At 46.2% G+C, this 20,160-nt stretch overlaps 1 protein-coding gene across 1 annotated transcript in view; it reads left to right on the plus strand.

The window, feature by feature from the left end:
- Window positions 1-2,715: 2,715 nt before the first annotated feature.
- The window catches only part of TRIM71 (tripartite motif containing 71), a gene marked incomplete at both ends in the record, with an annotated part of 50,030 nt that continues 32,585 nt past the window's right edge, over window positions 2,716-20,160 (plus strand). The window contains one exon of the mRNA XM_079538505.1: window positions 2,716-3,594. Within this exon, the coding sequence (XP_079394631.1) occupies window positions 2,716-3,594 (879 nt within the window). The remainder of the gene's footprint in view (window positions 3,595-20,160) is intronic.

Here is a 20,160-nt window from a genome sequence, read left to right on the forward strand (position 1 = left end):
CAGAACTAAGCGTAGGGCTGGCACATCCTGTCAGCTTTTTTTCTGGGATATTCGTAAGGAAAAAAGAAATCTCCTCATAATCAGCAGAAACCTCAGAATGCTGCGTTCCCTCCAGGGCAGTGGAGGGAGAAGGGACAGAGGCACTTGGACTTAGCAAGATGGAGGACTTAGCTACAACCTGAGGATGACTGTCAGGGAATACAGACCCAGAGGAGTGACAGTGTCACTGTGCTTGGAGATGTGCATCTGGGAGCTTCTGCTGGGTTCATGTACTTCCGAACACAGAAGATGAGGGTTCCAACCAAGGGGGGTACGCAGAAAGCATTCTCTGGGAACTAAGGCAGCCTAACCAGGTGCTTGTTGGTCTTGGAGTTGCCACTCCACACCACTGACTGCATCCTCTGGAAAAAAACAACTCCATGACACCATAGTCCTCTGCCACGGCCGCAGTGCAGATCAGAGAAGGGGCTCAATGGTTTTTTACACTCTGCAAGCCAGAGCTGTGGTGGGCTTCACCTGCTCACATGGATGTGTAATACACAGAACACAGCCCATGAGCCCAGTCCTTTACCAAGACATCACACTCGTTTCCAGTTGCAAGCACTGCTGAGGGCTGTGACAGCCGTTTGCACTGGTTTACAACTCCACGCACATGGGCCACCCTGTGGACCGTTGACGCTGTGCTGAGGAGCTTGGGCACCAGGCATCTGTGCTTGGAGATACTGGCAGAACAGATCCTCGCTGCTGCCTTCCATACCAGTCAGCGGGGGACAAAAGATGTTTTATTTTTGAGCGGGCACGTTCAGTGAGCACCCAGACATCTGTGTGCTCGAGGCCTGACCAGAGCAGCAGTACCACTCGGTACGTTCTAATAGCAAGGTTTCCTTTTTCCTATTTCTTCTTACCCATCACCATCACTCCACACGCGTTCGTCGTGAGCGCGTTTTGCTTCCCCCAGACCCGCCGCCCCCGGCCCGCATCCCGCACGCTCGGGGCGCCGCAGTTCTCGGGGCGCTCGGAGCGTTCACCGCACGCGCTCGCTGCCCCGAAAGCGGCGGTTCGAGGGGACGGAGGCGAATCGCCGCCAATTCCGCCGCGTCGGAGGAAGGGAAGCGACCGCCCCCGGCCGATGCTTTCAAAGAGCGGCCCCAGCGCCGCATCTCCGAGCGAAACGGGGAAGAGCGCGGCTCGAAGCGCGTGGAGGGGGGGGGTCCCCGGCGCCTCAGCCCCGCGCGGCGGCGGGCGGATGGGGGCAGGTCGAGCGGGAGGAGGGCGAATGTTTCCTGCCGCCGCCCCCCGGCCGCCCCCCGGGGCCGGGCGGAAGTCAGCCCGCGCCGTCGGAGCTTAAAAGGCTCCCGCACGCCGCGCCGCCCCAGTGCCGCGGCCGCAGCCGAGGCGGGCCCAGCGCTGCCCCGCGCCCCCCGCAGCCCGGGCCGGGCGGCACGGCCCGCACCGCCCCGCAGCGCCCCGCCGCGATGGCTCTGCCCGGATCCCGCGCCGCCCGGGACGCCGCCGCCGCCTCATCGGTGAGTGATGGCCGCAATTCGGCCGGGTCGGGCGGTGGGCTGAGGGCTGCTGGGGGGCAGGGCGGTGTGGGGGTCGCCGCGTCGCTCCTCTCCTCCCTCCCCCTCTTCGGGTTTTCTGATAATTTTCTCAATAAAACACCACGCGAAGAGGCGCGATGACAAAGGAAATGTGATCCCGGGCGCTGTAGGGGCTCGGAGCGAAGGAGAACCGGAGAGGAGGAGGAGGAGGAGGGGGCGAGCGAGGCGCTCTCGGATAGCATTGCACAGCGGCTTCAATTTGTGCGAGCGAATATAATCCACCCTCCATGAATAATGCAGGGCGGCCGGCGGGGACCTGCCGCCGTTCCTCTGCGCCGGGCACCTCGTGCGGGCAGCCCCGCTCGCAGGGAGGGAAAGAGAGCCCGGGGCTCCGACCCCGGAGCCGCCCTCGCCGCGTCCCGCCCGCGTGGGTCTCCGCCGCGGGGTGGGCGCCGCCTCCAGCCCTGGTCATGCGGCGGAGCGGAGCGGGCGTCGGGAGCGGGCTGTGGGGGGGAGAGGGGGAGGTCGGAGAGTTTCGGTGCTTGGGTGCCTCTCCTAGAGTCGCTCCGCGCTGCAAAAGCGGAGGGAGGAACTGAAACGAAATTTCCCCTTTCCCCCCGCCAAGCACAGGTTTAGAGGAAAAGAGGACACCGCGCAACACCCCGAGAAGAGAGAGCGCAGCGGGAGGTAGAGCTCCGCCGCCGCCCGGCTGAGAGCGACCCGCGCAGCCCGGCACGGACGGAGCCGCTCCCCGCGCCGGGGGGCCCCGGGCCGCCGGGCCCATGCGCCGGGCGCCGGGAGGAGGACGAGCGCCCGCAACACGTCGTGAGCCCGCGGCCCCGAGGAGGAGATGAGAGCGCGGCGCTCGGGACGGAGCGCTCCGGGCACCGGCACCGTTCGTCTCACGCCGCGGGGAGCGAGCGCAGGGCACTGAGCGCCGTGACACCGAAGCGCGGCCGGGCCGGGCGGCGGCCCCGGCTCCCGCAGCGCCGGATCGATGACGCCGCGTGCGCGAAGCCGGCCCCGCGCTCCCGCCGGGCGGAGCGCCTGAGCGATGCCCGCGAGCCGGCGCTGAGCCCCCCCCGCGCTCCCGCCCCGCTCTGAGCGCCGCTCTCCCCGCGCCGCTGCCCGCCCGGGCGGGGCCGCGCCGCCCTCTCCCCCCCCGCCACCAATGGCTTCGTTCCCGGAGGCCGACTTCCAGGTGTGCCCGCTGTGCAAGGAGATGTGCGGCTCGCCCGCTCCGCTCTCCTCCAACTCGTCCACCTCGTCGTCCTCCTCGCAGACCTCGGGCTCCTCGGGGGGCGGCGGCTCGTCGTGCGGGGGCGCGGCGCGGCGGCTGCACGTCCTGCCCTGCCTGCACGCCTTCTGCCGCCAGTGCCTGGAGGCGCAGCGGCACCCTGCCGCGGGGGACGCGCTCAAGCTGCGCTGCCCCATCTGCGACCAGAAGGTGGTGATCTCGGAGCCCTCGGGCATGGACGCGCTGCCCTCCTCCAACTTCCTCCTCAGCAACCTGCTGGACGTCGTGGTGGTGGCGGCCGCCGCCGACGAGCAGAAGAACGGCCGCGCCGCCGGCTCCGGGCCCGCCGCCGGCTCCGGCGCGGGGAGCGGCGGCGCCAACAACCGCCACCACGGCCGCCCGCCGCCGCACCGCGCCGCCGCCGCCGCCTCCTCGCCCGCCGCCGGCTCCGCCGCGCCCTCCTCCGCCTCCTCGTCCTCCTCCTCGGGCGGCGGCGGCCCGGCGGCGCTGCTGCTGAGGCGGCCGCACAGTCGGCAGGGCGAGCCGCGCTGCAGCTCCTGCGATGAGGGCAACGCCGCCAGCTCGCGCTGCCTGGACTGCCAGGAGCACCTGTGCGACAACTGCGTGCGGGCGCACCAGCGCGTCCGCCTCACCAAGGACCACTTCATCGAGCGCTTCGCCGCCGGCCCCGCCGCCGCCTCCGCCGGCCCCACCGCTCCGCTCGCCCTCAGTCCGCCCTACCCCGCCTCGCCCTACAACATCCTCTCCGTCTTCCCCGAGCGGGCCAGCTACTGCCAGCACCACGACGACGAGGTGAGTGAGTGCCGCCCGCCCCGCGCTGCACCCCTTTCCTCCCCCCCCTCTTCCACTCATCGCCCTCCGCGGGGCCCCACGAGGCGGGAGGGAACCCGGCTGCCTTCGTGCGGAGCGGAGAAGGGAAGGCTGCGGGCCGTTAGTAGGGTCTGCTGTGTAGGGTGCTGTGCATACGGCGCGCCCGAGGGGAAAAGCGGGTCAATGGGGCGGGAGGATAGCTGCGAGAGGAGGGAAGCGGCCGTTTCGGGAGCCAGAAAGGCATTGGAAGCTCTCGCCCGTGTCGGATAGTTGCCCCGCGGCACAGAGGAGAGCGGCGCTGGCCACGCACGTGAGCGGCCGGCGTTGCGGTGGCCGTGCTGGGCAGTTTTCCTCCGCACCATCCCGAGCGCTGGGTCGCCGAAGGGGCGGCCGCTGCTGCACTGCGCGCTGCAAGTGTTGTGAGTTTGGTTGGGACGTGGCTTCTTGCTGTGGTAATTTGAGACTTGGTTTTCCTCGGAAAGTGGGAAATGGCTGTTCGCTGTCCCCCGTCTGCTCTGGAGGTCCAACCGGGGCGTGTTGCTGGAACTTTCTGGCACCTTGAGCGCTAAAAGCAGCTTCCTCCCGGCAGAGGACGGGCAGAGGACAGGGTGGGACGCCGCAGAGCTTTGTGTGGGACGGCTGCTCGCAAACGCGTGCGCTTATCTAACCTGGGGAAACGTGGGGATGCGCTCGGTTTGCACGGGCACTGCCCAGCTCCTCCAGTGCTGCGCTACCTCGAACTTTCTGGAAAGCTCAGGAGGAGCTTTTCCTCTTTAGAGTTGCCAGTGGCCAAGGAGAGAAAGAATGAGTTCAGCAGATGCTGAGTATTCCCTACCACTCGTGAAAAGGAGTCCCTAGGCCGGGACCAGGTGCTTTGTTGTAGACTTGTGGAAAGATTTAAACCAGTAAGGGAAGAAAGGTGTTCCCATCTCGTGTAAACTGTACAGCTTCTCTAGAAGTGAAGACTTCCAAAGGAGACTCAAGACTTCAAAAGAAAGAAAGAAAAAAAAGCTTGCTTATTTTTGTAACTGATGCTTTCTATTTTCAAAAGCATGCTTGGAGAGAAAGGGTACGCATCTCTTAGGATTGGTCTCGGATTGGTCCTTGTGTCCTGTAGACCGAGAAATTGTTTTAAAACAAGTGAGCACTTTCAAGCCTTCAACCCCTGTTGAGAAAAGCTTTTATCTGCGAATTAATCATCTACTGCTGTTCTTGATTGGTGAGTTTTGGTGGTTCCTTAATGTGGGTGCGCCTGATTAGTGTTTGCAAGTATTTATTATTAACTCGAGGGGAAACATTTGAGTGAGACTGTGACTGTAGAGAACAGTTTATGCTGTAAATCTTTCTCACTTTTGCTGAAAATATAGGACAAGATGTACAATTTTTGAGAAGGGGTGGCTGCAAAACAGTGAGGGTTATTGCTTGTTTAATTCTAAGAATGCTATTTACAGCCTCATAAAAGGCATGATAATAGAAAGGCAGCCTTCCAGGAGAGTACTTAAGTGATACCTTAAACGCACTATTAGACAGCCAAACAAAGCAAAGTCTAACCTAAAATGCATGGCTGGAATGGCAGCTTAGAACTTCAAGTCCTTGTAGTTTCTAATTGTGGCTTGCTGTATGAAGTGGACAAGCTGGTGACCGCATAGGATGTTTCCTCACAGTCCAATGTTCTGCAGGTAAGTTCAGGCACAGGCAGTGTCACGTGTAAGCTTATGAAGCAGAAGCTCTCAGCTGTGGAGCTCTATTTCCCTAGCATGCATCCTCCTCACCCTATATGAGATAAGCTGCAAAGAGCTTGACCTTGATTCGGCCATTTCTCTGGGCCAAAACAGCTGGTTCCCTTATCTTCCTCCTCTCAACATGACCTTCCAACATCACTGTTGCTTCCCACCTTTTGGTTCTAGTTTTGTCTGGTCTTTTTCCAAGTTCTATCTAGTTCCCATACCTTTCTTGCTACCACATCCCCATTTTTGGGATGCCCACAAGTGAAATAGGGAAACAGCACTGTGGATGGCTGCTTCCTGGGTGTTCTGAGTCTCGGAGCCGGACATGGGCATTTGCACCATAGTTATCCATACTTTCAGTGTACAGAAATGAGCACTTATGCTCTTCAGTGGGATATCAGGAGTGCTCTGATTTGGTTCTGCTCTCATTTGAGCTCTGTGAGTGCCTACAGTCACTGGCAACTTGGCAGACTGACTTACTGTAACAGCAGTATTAAAGAAAATGAAATTCCAGGTGCTGGTTTCAGGGTGGATAGAGCCTGCAGGTACTACAGTGATGCATGAACGAAAGGAAGTAAACTCTGCTCCTGCAAAAAAAGCAAAAGCTAAACTTTCTATCTTTGTCATAAAGTTGCTCTTGAAACCTAGTCCAGTTCCAAGGCTTAATGTGTGGAACCTCCCTGCCTGGTATAACATCCTTTCAGGGCAGCCTGGAAAAGGCTTGATTTCAGCTGGATGTTACAAAGCGTTCTACAAAGGTAGCAACACTTCTGCAGCAACTCTGGAATCTTCTTCCATGTGACTGTTCATTGTGTGGATGGAATTCTCAGTGCTGTAGTCCTGATAGAAGCCAGTAGAACTTTACCTTGGAGAGGATTCTACCTTAGTCTAATCCATAAGTGAATCAAATGTGCTGACTTTTGTCAGCGTGCCTGATTATTTCATATCTTGGAATGAAAGGTCACCTCTTTCTTTTTATAGAATCGTCGATCAGACTACAAGCCAAGTTAAATGCTCAGAAAGTGTTGGGATAGCTGTGGAATATTTGTTTGGGTGAAACTATCTGAATTCAAATGTCTTCACTGTTGCAAAGAGTGGGAAACATAAATCTCAAGTTGAATAATGTGTGAGTTTCCTCAGTATCACTTGGTGATGCAACAGTGGTGGTTGGTCAAAACACTTTAATGGCAGACTTGTAACACTTGGGAGGGAAAGTGCAGAGCTGCCAGATCCAGTCAACTTAGTGGTCTGTGACCCCATAGTTCTCATATATTACTTTACGAGTTCCAGTTTGGGAGTGGTTTATAGACCACACGGCAAAACCTTGTAGCACCATGGCTTACCCCCACGTCAAGAAAGGATTTTGAAATTATTTTTCTCCTTTTCCTTAGCTACACTGTTCTTTCCTTTTGCTTTCATCAGTTACAGCTTTGGTCAGGTTCTTTAATGATCAGCTTAATTCACAAACTCATTAGCGGTTTCTTATCGGATCAGTGATTTGAAATGGTTTCATGGGGATATACTGCACTTGAGCAAGGCTGGCTGAAATTAGATGGCTATTTTGAATTCTAGAGTTGCATATATTCCTAATTTGTCTCTTCAGATTACCAGGAAAAATTACATTTTATTGCCTTGCAGACTGTAAAAGAGACAATTTTTGTGTATGCTTAGAGGGAGGAATTCAAACAACTGCCTGTGCAACTCAGGTGCTAGTCCTGGGTCATTGAATTGACACCTTGGCTCCTTTCAGCAGCTCTGGTTGCACAACAGGAGCAAGCTATCTTAATGTTTCATGGCTGCTCAGAGGAGAGCATCTGTCCTCTTCCCACCAGCCTTGCTTCTGTGCATTCAGCAGATGACTCTATGAGCTACTTTAACCAGTTAATGTGGTAAATAAACTCTTCATTTAGCATTAGTGCATATTTATGTGAATCACAGGAGCCTGGCTAAAACTGAACTTCTGCAAGGGAAAAGGAGGAAGAGATTCTGGGAAGGAAGAGTAGGTTGGATATGGTTCCCTTTTGTGGTTTGCCATCATTGCCAAATGCTGAGCTTTCTGTATGGCACTCTATGCTGTTTCACCTTCACCCACCAGTTGCAATATATAATAATTAACAGTGGTGCAGCTGCTATGGCTGCTTTAGCTTTATAGGAGAACTTGCACATCAAGGGAATGTGTGTAATGCCCAGTGTGTATGTATAAGAAATTGTGCAGGGTTTTTGCACAGTGCTGCACCCTTCATTTATCCTTTTTGCCATGTCTTTTCTCTTCAGATATCAAATGCATGTGCAAGCATCCAGTCTTTAGACAATATTTTGGGTTTAGTTTCTAACACTTGTTTTCCTGTTCAGTTTTTATCCCCAGTGAAGAGAACAGAACACTCTTGATTTAATCCATCATATATGGTCTATGTAATGTGGACTTGAATGATGAAGGACTTTTAAAATGTCTTAATTTTTCAAATGTACTTTGTTTGGTTTTTGCTTTTTTTTTTTTTTTTTTTTAAGTTCCATGCAATGTTCAGGTACCTGTTACTAAACAGTTCACTTCTTAAATTACCCTGCATTGCTTTCCTTCAAGTGTTCAGCAAGTGTTTTAATTCCTTCAAGTTGCACTTTCCTTCAGCAAGTGTTTTAACTCCTAGCTCTTCCTTGCATGAGAAGAGATTATTCTTCAACTGTTTTGTAAGAGGATGTTAACTTTACTGGGTGTGAAACAGGACTTAAAAAAACATTCTATGCGGAATCAACCTCTGTCTTCTTTTCCTCTACTCCAGTATAGCAGATATTCAAATATCCTCAACATTTAGGGAAAAAATACAGTGAAGTTTCTCCTGATGATAATCTGATATCGTTACACTCCTGGCCTAATTAAACATGACTTCGGACAGTTTCCAGTGAGTAAATTGGAAGGAATAAAAATGCCTTATCTATTTGAGGGGCTTTTACAAACTGTTTTTAGTGGGAAAAATTTTTCAGAAACTTGTACTGAGTGCAGAAGAAGCTTGCACACAGACTGCAGTGTGGATTTCTGAAATACTGAAAAAAAAAAAAAAAAAAAATTCCCTTAACTTCAGTTTTATACTTTGAGGCTTCATTGTTTCAGTAATGTGGAAAGAAGGTCTGGCTGAATTTTATATCAGTTTAGAAAACAAGTCTTGTTCCACGTGTGGAGTTTATCATTTCAGCTAATTCTTCAGAGCATGTAAACAAGCCTGCTAGACCACGTTTCCTTAGAGGAAAACTACCTAGTTCCTCTGTTCTAAAATTAAGAAGGTGCCATTCCTCTTTCAATGCTGTCTTGACCCTGTCTCTTCCTAGTTCCCCTCCTGTGCTCCCTGCCTTCCTGCAGAGCTGTTGGTGTCTTTCCATCAGACAAAGAATCATATGTTGAGCACAGACCTTAGGCTGTATTAACTATGCACTGAATCTGAGACTAATGTTACCAGAGAGAAGGATCCATAGAAGAGGTTTATCTTCGCCTGTAATGCATTTTCAGCAGATGAATTAAAAAATATGATCTTAGGTGATAAAAATCATCATGGTGTATTAAATAATTTTTAGGAATGCATTTATGTTATTTTAAGTTTTAATTGAAGTATAGAAATACTGAATGGGAATAGTTCAGCAATGCTGGGATTTTTCGTAATGGTAGTAAATGTATCATCCTACTTCTAAAACCTCAGGGTGTGTGTGTCCTTGTTCTACATGTTTTTTGTACATGGACTTGTCTACAGCTCCTCCCATTGGAGGGCCGTGGGCTGGGATGGGTATCATCCTCTCACTAATGAGTTGTTTGTGCATCCCAAACCAACTTCAGAATCCACAGGACAAAGATGTAGTAAAGAATCACTGATACTGACTGTCTTCTGATCTTTACAGTGCAGTACCATTTGCAGCACTTTCAGATGTGTTCATCTTCTTACCCTTCCCATCTTAACAGCAACAACAAAAAAGTATGTGGCAGGGCAGAAGCCCTCGTTTCCTAAAAATGAGTCTAAGCTATTTCTCTCTTTCTCTCTTTTACCAGCCCCCAACAAAATAATGTTTAGTGACAGTTCCTATGGTGAATAGTCTCATTCATGTATTACAAATGCTGAACAGCTTTGAATGCTCTAGTTCTTCAGCATGAGAAGAAATAAAATGTGGTACCCACAGATGAGGCTTACAAATGTATGTTTTGTGTTGTTCTGCCAGGCTGCATTTTACCTATGGATACATTTGACAAGAATTCATTTGTAGTTGCATGCTCACCACCAAGAAATGAGAGTTCCACTCCTCTGTTTCACTTACATGTATAGCATTCATTTCTAAAACCTCGGGGTGAGCAGTGGTACGATGATGTCCTGTCCTAGCAGCTTTCCTACTTATGTAGGTGAATTACCATTTTTTGAAGAGGCTGAGTTTTCACATGGAAACTTTAGATGAGAAAGTTCTCATTTAGTGATTCTGCTTGCTTAGCACCAGCGCAACAGAATAGCACTAAGTTGGAGAAAAGGGCTTATCATCCAGCAGCAGGTAGGCATCCTGAGGCAGTACTGTATTGCTAGCAGTGGCTGAAAATCACTTTTCAGGGTTGAATGTTTAAAGTCTGGGGGCTAGTGAGGTATGCCTTCAGTAGTGCAGTGAAAATAGCCTATATTAACCAAGGAAATGTGAAAAATCTTACGCCTTCCTGTAGCAACCTCAGTAGTTAAGTGTTCCTGTGTCAGTGACTATGGTAAAAGCCTCATTAACTAAGGGGACACAGGTAAATGCCAATGCTGGTCTCTTTGCCAGTGCTTTCCAGGACTGTCAGATAGCAACTGCTGCCCTTGGATCTCCAGGCTCTGGGGGGAGGAGAGGAGTGCATCCTCTTTAGTGAGCTAAAGGTAATAGGTAAACTTGAGTTGCATCATCTTCCCTTTAATGTTGGTTTCCACGCATAAGCAAAATATTCAAAGGCATTTTGTCAGGTTCGCTAAGCCTTGTCTCTTTCTACTTGTTTGCGGGTATTACGTGCTCATCCCTCCCATCCACGTACATTATGTGGACAGGCAACATTGTAAATCACCATCTACTGTAAATATTTCCTTTCCCTAGGTAAGGTACTGTCAATGTATGTAATGACCAAATGATATGCTCAGATGGGTTAAAATGCTACCTGGGACTTAAGATTTGGATATGAATCTTCAGTGGGGTTATCAGATGGTGCTTACAGCTTGTTGCTCTATCTTCCCCTTAACCCTGGCTGTTTTGGGTTCTGTTTGTATACTTGAGTATTTGCTGTCTAGAGAGTGGCAGGTGTGTGCCAGAGGACTAGTGTTATGTAGCCCTTTGTTCAGCCGATCTTGGTTAACAAAAGGCAAACTGTTATTTAGAGAAAGATGTCACCTATCAAACTTGAAAACACCATCTTTACTCTTCATTTCAGTGATTCTTATTCTGCATGGCATTCATATTGTCAGTTAAGGACTTAAATCTTTGTCAGCATAGCCTGAAGGCCATCTGCACTGTAGATGCCTTTAAGCTTTGTAATCCAACCTAGTGCTGCATCAAGGAACTGTAGGATGCTGCAGCTCTCCAGTGGGAAGGTTGGAAGGAAGGCCTGAATAGCTAGCCAGAACTAGTCGGTACTGGTCTTTCAACTGACAAGGATACTACTCCTATTCTTCTGTAACCTTGACTAATGTCCTGTTGTGTAATTGAGGGGTAAGATAAGGAAGTTTATAGGGTTCTTCTGTTGCTGTGTCTCTGTTGTTCAGAAGTCAGCTACAAAACTCTACAATGCTTTCAGTGCGTGTAGGACAGTGAATCTGTTACTTGGAGGAAGAACTCTGTTAGGGAACAAAAAGAACTCGTCTCTTTTTTTTTTTTTTTCTCCTTTAAAAAAAGGAAAAACCTGCTGGTAAAGGGTTAAGTCCCCCCCACCCCCAGCAGTACCCCCACCCCCACTGCTATATATGGTGTGCCCAAAGGCACTGGAGATTTAATACATTGAAGTTGGAGCGTGAAGGGGGTCTGCGGGCTGCTAGACAAAGTCACTCAAATTTCAGGAATACTTGATCCATACAAGGATGTTACTTGAGAAAGGCATGACTTCTCTGGAAGAAACTGGTTGCCAAATGAGCCAGCTGAGTGTGTCCCTGAGCACAGAGTTTCTCTGGCTACATAAGCAAACTGGAAACCCAGTTTTCTTTAATTGATGACTGATAACTAACACGACTGAAGTTGCTGTGAGAACTATCTCCCTGCAGACAACAATGCCTATCTGTAGGGATAATGAAAGTGGATATGAGTGAATGCTCACACTGGAGTGTGAGCAGGCTTTGGAAACCTATGCAGATAACTAAATTCTCTATTGAGTTATACTGAATTAACTGAATAAAAGGCTGAACAAATGGCAGATATCATCCCCTACGTGCACTTATCACTGTAGAAACAGCTGCAACATGACAAAGGTGTCCCAGCACAACACATTTGATGTTAACTTGTGCTGAAGAGCTTTGGGTGTGTGGACAAGCATTTTCATAGACAGAATGGACTATGTACTTATTTAAATAAAAAAAAACAAAAACAAAAAACAACCTTTTTAAAGCAAAGCGAGAGCCACCAGACAGTGTTCTGGAATAGGTAGCTTATTCTCTGAAAGAATTAAACAACATTACGGAATTGCAGAAAATGAAATGAAAGAACTAGAACAGTGAAGTCCCAGTCTTCCCAGTGCTGCTCATGCTCAACACAACAGCAGCTGAGGATGAATTGTACCCGCTTTGTTTCCCCTCCTCCCTTTGGAGTACTGAGGAAGTGAATAGGCTAGCCATTAGCTCAAGGTTACAAGTGGTGCTAGGTGACCATGTCCAAAAAGGTAATAGCATGCCCTTTCTTAAAGTCTAGTTGCAGACAGTGTATGTGTTAATTGACAGTACTGTTTCGTGGTAGCTCTTGCTCTTTTAGCATCACCTGTTTTCTCAAGGAGTCTGAGCCTCTTAGCAGAACAGAAATAACATCTGACCCTTGAGCTTTCTGTTGCTGAAGCATGACTCCTTTACTTGAATTACACTGTGGCTGTAGGTGGTGGGATGGCTAGTATAGATGTTAGTTAGTGGGCAGTCTGAGTAGGCTGCTGTGAATAGAAACAGCCTGGAGGGTCTTGAGCTGATTTTCTGCATATCTGGCTATCTGGCATGCTGCTGGAAGGCCATCCGCCCCAAACCTCAAGCCACTCTTGAGATCTGCTTTTGTCAGGGAGAAGCTGCATACAGATTTGATATACTTACTGTATGTGTTTTAGATAGTTGCCACTTGTCAAAATAAACGTGATTTATCGTCATGTTATCTTTGTATCTTGTCAAAAAGTAGTTCACTAAGTACCTCTGAATCGGAACTCAAGAGGTAGCAGGTGAGTAAAGCCAGCTTCAGGAATCATAACTGCCCTAGTAAGTTACATTTGTACCAAGAGTAGAAAGCCTCTCAACTATGTGGGCTTGAAAGGAGGGCACAGAGCAGCCCCTCACTGGAGGAATTGCTGCAGTCTTAGGCAAAACAAGGTGACTGAGTTATTCGGGTTTGGTTGCAAAATATCTAAGCAACTATAGCCACGTAGGTTTCTCCTTACTTAACTCTCTTTGACTTTTCTTAGAAGATAATTGGTTACCACCAAAACATATGCCAGCTTAAGAATTATCACTGTTGCTATCTTGCGTTATTGTCATTAAAACAGCTCTTTTTACAAATAATAGTTTACAAAGACTTGAAAAGTTGGGTTCATTTAAACTTGTGCTGTCACTGTATATATACTCAGGCATGGATGTGATCCAAAGGCTTTTCTTCTACTTGACCACTTCATGTCAGTTCTTTTCATTAGTTCTCGTATGCCTCTGAGCCAATGAAGTGGGTTCAAGTAACATATAATTACAAGTTTACTGGTGCTCCTGTCTTAGTCTCTTGTCAGCAATGCCAAAAAACTTGTACACTGAGAGTAGAAATGGGAGAACCTTAGCCCTGACTTTCTTGTACTGGAAGATATGTTCACCTTGAACCATTCTTTCAGTTAGTAGCTTCATTTTGAAACATCAGCCCTTATGTGTGATGGCGTTTAATCTGTCTACAGAAAGGATCATAATTTCTTCAATTGTTAAACAACTTAGTAGCTTCATTTTCATTGTGAAAACAATCTGAGTTTAGCATCTCTGTTCTGTAGACAGCAACCCATCTGTGAAACCTATTCTTAATGTCTATGTGTTCAGTAAAGAGAGCTGCCGAGAAGTTGAAGCTAATGAAGCCACTCAGTAGTGTGGAGTTAAGGCAGAAGCTGCATTCATCCTGGGGATGAAATGGTGTTTGATATGCAGTTAACCAGGTCAGTTGTCTCACTTGGCACAGGAATCTCTTGTCATCTGAATGAGTGCTTCCTCTGCTTCAGCCTCTTCCAGTCAGTCTGTACATTCTGTATCTGATCGCTTCATGGCAAAAAGCAGCAGGGTGAGCTGGCTCAAAGCTAGGAATAAGAAAGCAAATGCCAGGCTGACTCAACACTGGACGATGAATGTAAGAAAACACCACAGCTGAAAACGTGGTACAAAGTCAGGACAAAAAGTACCAACCAAAGTTCGTCATCTTTTGCCCACACTTTGCTCTCTTCACCTTCTTCCACAAATTCTTTCTCTTCTGCAAATCTAGCCACCCAAACATTGAAATAGAATTAAGACTCAAATGCTTTAAATAATTTTTTGTTCAAAGGCCATGATTTGCTTTTCATTAAAGCATTCTTGTGACTTGTATTTCTTATTCCTAGTTTTGGTCATTGTCTAAATATGGTACACAAATTCACTCCTATTTAGTGATAAGCATTAGTGAATTTGCCTTGATTTTACGTATTGGCAGTATACTTGTAAATAAATACAATTTTATGTAGTATTTAGAAGTATTTTCTAGCAGAGTTTTCCTTAAGTAAAGGGTAAATTATATAGTTAATCTAAGAATAGTATATTGAGCCAGTGTCCTGTCAGAATTGCTGTTTGGTCTTCATTGTGGATGTTCCTGTACAATTATAGAATAAATGGTTTACATGGTGTCCTTTCTAATTAATTTGTATCCTAAATGAGCATGGGAAAGCCCTGAAGTGTGTCCTATTCCTTGACACCTATTTTTCTAGCATGAGTAATAGCAAAAACATGGTCTCAACTGAATACATCCACAACACGAAATTTTATCTTCTAATAGAAAACGTTTTCATCTGTTTTTACTTTGAAGATTAAATTCCTTTTAGTGCCCTCCAAAGTGTAAATACAAAAGGAAACATTTCTCATAAGCTAGGGGGTAGATTAGAAAAAGGAAGTGTTTTATGTAAAAACAAACACCAAAACAAAGAATTGAGTGTAGTGATACTTCCCAGCTGAGATGACTGTGCTATCCAAATATGCTATCAGCAGGTGAGAGAGATTCAATGAAATGCTATGCTGTCTTGGAAATGTCGCTTATTCTTCCAGGTATTTTCTAGCATAAGAAAGAATGGTTCCAGAAATTAATGTGCATTTATATGTAGCTTACTTTAGAATGAAAATATGCTGTACTAAAGAGAATGTACTTTGTATAATTCAGATCTGGTTGCTAGTTCTGGGGGAATTCTGAGAGTTCTGACAAATTGGCTTATTCCTTGCTTTGAGGCAGTTTACATTATGGCTTATAGTTTTCATAAGGAAATTTTAAGGTGTATATGTGTAAAGAAATAGTTGCCACCTGTGTTAGAGGATTCTCATATTAGAAATACTGGCAATTTTCCGTTTGGCTTCTGTGGCTAGACTGGGCTTGACAGACAGCTATATAGTTCCTTGCCCTCACAGACTGGGAGATATCCAAGGTGGCTTCCACAGCTGTAGACCTTGTTTTGGGTGTGTATATTCCAGTGAAGGAGCACATGCATCTTGGGTGATATGATGTGAAAAGATATGAAATACTACACATGTGGTCTAAGAAAGGAAACTTGTCTAACTCAGGCGAACTGCTGCCAACAGCTCACGAAGAGCAAATGGCTGTTGTTGAAATATTCTTTCTACTAAATTAGTGAGAGTCAGAATATAATGGTGTGGGTTGTTATTCCCCATTTCATGTATGTTTCTTTCTGAGCAGGGGATAAATTCTTGCCAAATGTGTATCGCATGACTTTTTTTCCACTACAATTAGATATGTCTAAATGCTTTTGGAAAGAAAAATCTTTACAAATCAAAGTTTAAACGGAACAACAACAACAAAAAAAAAGAATCAAAACCAAGCAAATGAATTCTCAAAATACCCTGCTCTCATGTGGTCAAAGAAGCCACTTCTTGAAGTAAGCTGAGTTGTTTCATGTTTGATCCCATATGGAGTTACGGAGAGAAACCATTCCTTGAGTGCTTTTGTTAAATAAAGCTGTTGCCATGAATTAAGCAACACTGCCCTGGAATGTTTCTGATCATGGTCTTGCAGAGCTTGTGACCTTTGCACTGAACATGTGAACTGAAACTTCATCTTCCAGTGTTCAATAACCATGTTAAAAATTTAGAGGTGAGGCAGTCTTGGGATTTCCTTAGGCTAGCTTAAATTCTGAGTGAAATTTAAGTACTGATTTATACAGTTCCTCTTCCTCTTTTGTAACTAAGTCAGAAATGAAAAAGCTAAAATCTGAGTTCTGTAAAACTGAGAATCATTTGTCAAGTTAAAACTGCCTTGACAACCTCTTAATTTAACAGCAGCTACTAAAATTTAAAATGCTGCCACCTCGGGCATTCAATTACTATAAACCTGGATGTTTGCAGTAATATACTACTACTGATACTTTTAAAAAAAAAATTGCTTTAAATTTGATAGCTTCTTCAGTCTCATTCTTGGTTAACTGCAGTGGGGAAGAAGAGCAGCTGAGAATCTGCATCTCCTTTGCTCTGTCACAACTTCAAGTAGCTGGACTTCCTACACTACAAGAACCATTCTTATTTTTCTTGTTTACCAGACAGAAACTCTGTCATCTCTTGGTCATCTTTGCCTTGACCTTTTAAAAAGCAAATACTTTTTAGTTTATCGCTATATTTTGAGATGACTTCTGAGTAGTTGGGTGGGTATCGGTGTTGTCAAAGTCTTAATGTCATACTCTATATAGATTTGAGATTTTTTTGAATGGAAATTTTATTCATTTACTAATTTTACCCCAGAATAAAAAGATAATGGATTGGAACTTGGTTCTAGCAACTCAACTTTCTGATCTACCTCTGCGTGCATCTCTTAAACACTGGGCTAGGATGGGTTTGTGTTCTTGCTAAATTAGATGACCAAATAATTTTGGCAGCAGTACTGGCATTTGAGAGTAATGATGTCTAGCATAAGGGGATTCAGTCTTTATTTTCCCTAAGAAGGAACTGACAAAGTATTTCCCACTGTTCTTGTTTCCAGTAAAAAATATTGATCGATTCTGAATTGTTTAAAGCTGGAGAAAGAGGGTCATTTTCTAATTACGTTTCTAATAGAAGTTTCAGTGAAGCTGGCTTGAATTTCTAAATATACATCTTCAGTATTACCAGTATTGTGTGAGGTTATAATTTATCCGTAATTCATGAACACTTCCCAAGTAAGAGGAAGGTTGCACTTCTACCTGAATTTTGTTGGTTTAAGCAGTCTTGTCTCTTCCTGTATGCATCTCGTGTTATGCTGACAAGTGTTTGGTTGTGGTGATCATTAATTCCTGAAAATGCATAGAAAAGGCTGACTTTGACCCAGTCAGTGCACCAAAACTGAAGCCAGGAAACCAACCTTGAGGATCATCCAATGCTTGTTAGTCCAAACAAGCCAATCCAGCTGAGTGCTGGGAGGACTTCACACTTGACAGAGTGAGGGAGAAGTCTGACATGGCACATCTCTAAGGATGATTCACACAGAACTATCTGGTGCAGAGCAGTATCACCTGTATCCGAAAGCACAATACCCTACTTCGTGTAGAAGATTTTAGATGCATGTATGGGAACTGCTGAACCACGGCCTGAACCTCTGATCACCTGAGGCGAGCGCTGAGTCAGCCATGGAGCACAGGTGAGGGCAATTCAGCTGTGTGATGGAAGGGGTGGAGCCAGGCTGCATCCCTCCTAGACCTATTTAAGAGCTGACTGGCAGTGGGCAAGGATCTCTTCTGGAGATTGCCTCTGCTGGTGTTTTGTGGGTGAGCCTAGGATAGGGGTAAGCCTTCCATTTATTCTCTTTCGTTATCATAGTCTGCTTTTTCTCTTGTTTTATTTTGTGATTATAACATCCTAATATTTTTTGATTATACAGATGCAGAAACTTAAGGAAGAGATGAGGTGCTGAGAGAACATGAGAAGACATCAGTGGTAGAATGGGATTGTCAGGTTGCTAAACATCCTGACTTCTGTGTTAGCAAATGGAATTTATTTCTTGGCTCCCTACATAAGCTCTATGATAGGGACAGTGGTGGATATGTGTTTGCAGCATCTGTTCAGAATTCACATCTCAAAACCCTCTCCCAAATGTATTTAGTCTTCTTACACTCTCACCCACATCCAGTGTGTAAAACTTTGGGGTGGGATGTCATGGTGGAGGTGTGGCTTTGCTCTGTTGTATCCCTATTGTACGCAATTAACAAAGATGAGACAGGAATAATTCCAAGTTCCTGTTCTGTGAAGGAACTTTCAAGTCCATCTTCTGAGTTGGGTGTTGGGGTCTCTTGTGGGAGCTCTTCAGCTTTGTAGAGCAAAACCTCAATAACTGGCCTAAGAGAGAGCAAGGATGAGCCTGGTTTTCTTTTCAGTAAGCAGGCTGCCAGTCTGTGTTCCAGTGGCTCTTATTTCATGTCACTATATTTTTTTATTCTGGGTTAAAAAGGATAATCTCGTATCACTACAATACAAACTAGAAAATAAGCTGGCTGCAGGCACTGTAGCCATAGCAAATACGGTTTCACCATGCAGGCTTTATGCATTTTTGCAGATTTTAGAGTAAGGAAATAAAAAAGGGTGAAAGATAATAAATCTTAGAAAGCCTTTCCTCACATCTTGTCTTTCTGTAAACACTTAATCGTCTTCTTCATGAATCTTAAGGCTTAAGAGAGCTCTGAAATTTCATTCTTAAATGGCAAAAGTAATCTGCCAGTCCCCAGTGTTCCTAAAATATCTGTACTTTTTGATAGTGAAAAGGTATATTGTGCTTAGTTTTGATAGCATACGGAGCAAATGGGCATTATTCAGAATAGTGTTGTCACTTTTTAATAAAACTGCTACTTAGTATGTATTTCCCAGCATCTTTAATATTGCTGAGTTAAGTCATGCTATATAAGCAGTACTAATTTTAAAATGGAGGCTTGTTGAAGAGAGGATTGGCTTAAAAATTAGCTACCTAGCAATGTTTCTGTAGTGAGAAATTCTTTCAGATAAAATCTTAACTGAATAATTCTAGGTCTTTTTTGACAAAGACGACCACAGATCAGGATTGCTTGCAGCTATTATGATGGCTAACAATTCTGAGAAGAACAAAAACCTACCTTAAGATTTCTTTCAGTCTTTTCTGACAGAGCTTAAAGAGTTTTTTAACATCTCAAAACATGTTTGACCTCCCCACCCTTAAGCCATTTTGACACTCTTTACCGTTGCATTTCAACAGGAAAGAAAGATCCTTTTTATAGCCAAATGGCTTCCTCTTCTCTTCTCCCTCTTTTCCCTTCCACCCCCACTCCTGAGTGCCTTCCAGTGTTCAGGCTTCAGCTGCTGCCTCAGTAGAGCCTACATCTGTCTTGTTTAGATGGTCCTAAGGAAAAACAGCAGAGAATGTGACTACAGGGTCGATAAGAAGATATGTTCCTTTTCATATTTGAAAGTAAGCCCTGTACTTGCTTCCGCCCGTTTCCGTAAACTGTTTTAAATCAATCTTAGGGCTGATAAGTATGCCTTCTCTTCCCCGACTCCACAAAATACTCAAACTGCAAAACACTTAACTTAGTCTAATGAGTTAAGTGTGATGTTCACAGGGCTGTTTCCCCACCTACCACTTCTAGTATGATGAAATAAGTTCTTTTTATAGGCCCTGTCTTTGAGTCAGCCATTGGGGAAAGCTTCAAAGAGGAGACTGGGATGGAATTCAAAGGTCTGCAGCTCCACAGAATGTTTAAACTAGCGGTAGTGCTTGTACTTGTATTAAAAAGGACAAGATTTGGGGTCCGACTACTGCTTGTTTTGTGGGAGCTGTGGTGTAAGAAAGATGGTGAGTATCAAGAAAAGTCTAAGCAGGGATGATGGAGGACAGCCTAGTTGCTGTTCTGGGAAGTTCAGGATGAAGGCTGGGACAATGACTATCTGGCTGTCAGGAATGGGATTATAATCTTGGGACGCATGGGGGCTGTGTTTTCCACAGGTAGCTAGCTGAGGCTCGAGGCCGGGGGGTAATGTAGCTTGATCATATTCGTAACGTTCTGCTATAGTTGAAATTTATTTGTTCTTGGGGACAGTATCTTCTTATGTGTAAAATAGAAGACAATTACATCATGACTCGTGTGTTAGCCTGGCTCTTCTGAGGGGCTAGCTTTTGGTTAGTGGTCTTTGTGGAATATGAGCAAAGTATTAAGGATAGGAAATGCAGCCTAAATAGCATTGTCACTGAGCTGCTGCCTAACAACTTTGATTCTCTAAATTTTGGAGAAACCACTGCTTATGGTGACTCTCTTCTGGATTTCATTTCTGTGTTTCCTTTAGTAAGTGCTTGAACTTTGGAATCTACTTTTCGTGCTTTTGTGTGGGGAAGCAAAGTAAAATGGATGTTTGCACTGAACTCAGCATGTGTGCCGAGCTTCAGATAACAATTATTTGGCTCT

Source organism: Tetrao urogallus (assembly GCF_951394365.1).
Source record: "Tetrao urogallus genome assembly, chromosome: 7".
NCBI classification, from domain to species: Eukaryota; Metazoa; Chordata; class Aves; order Galliformes; family Phasianidae; genus Tetrao; species Tetrao urogallus.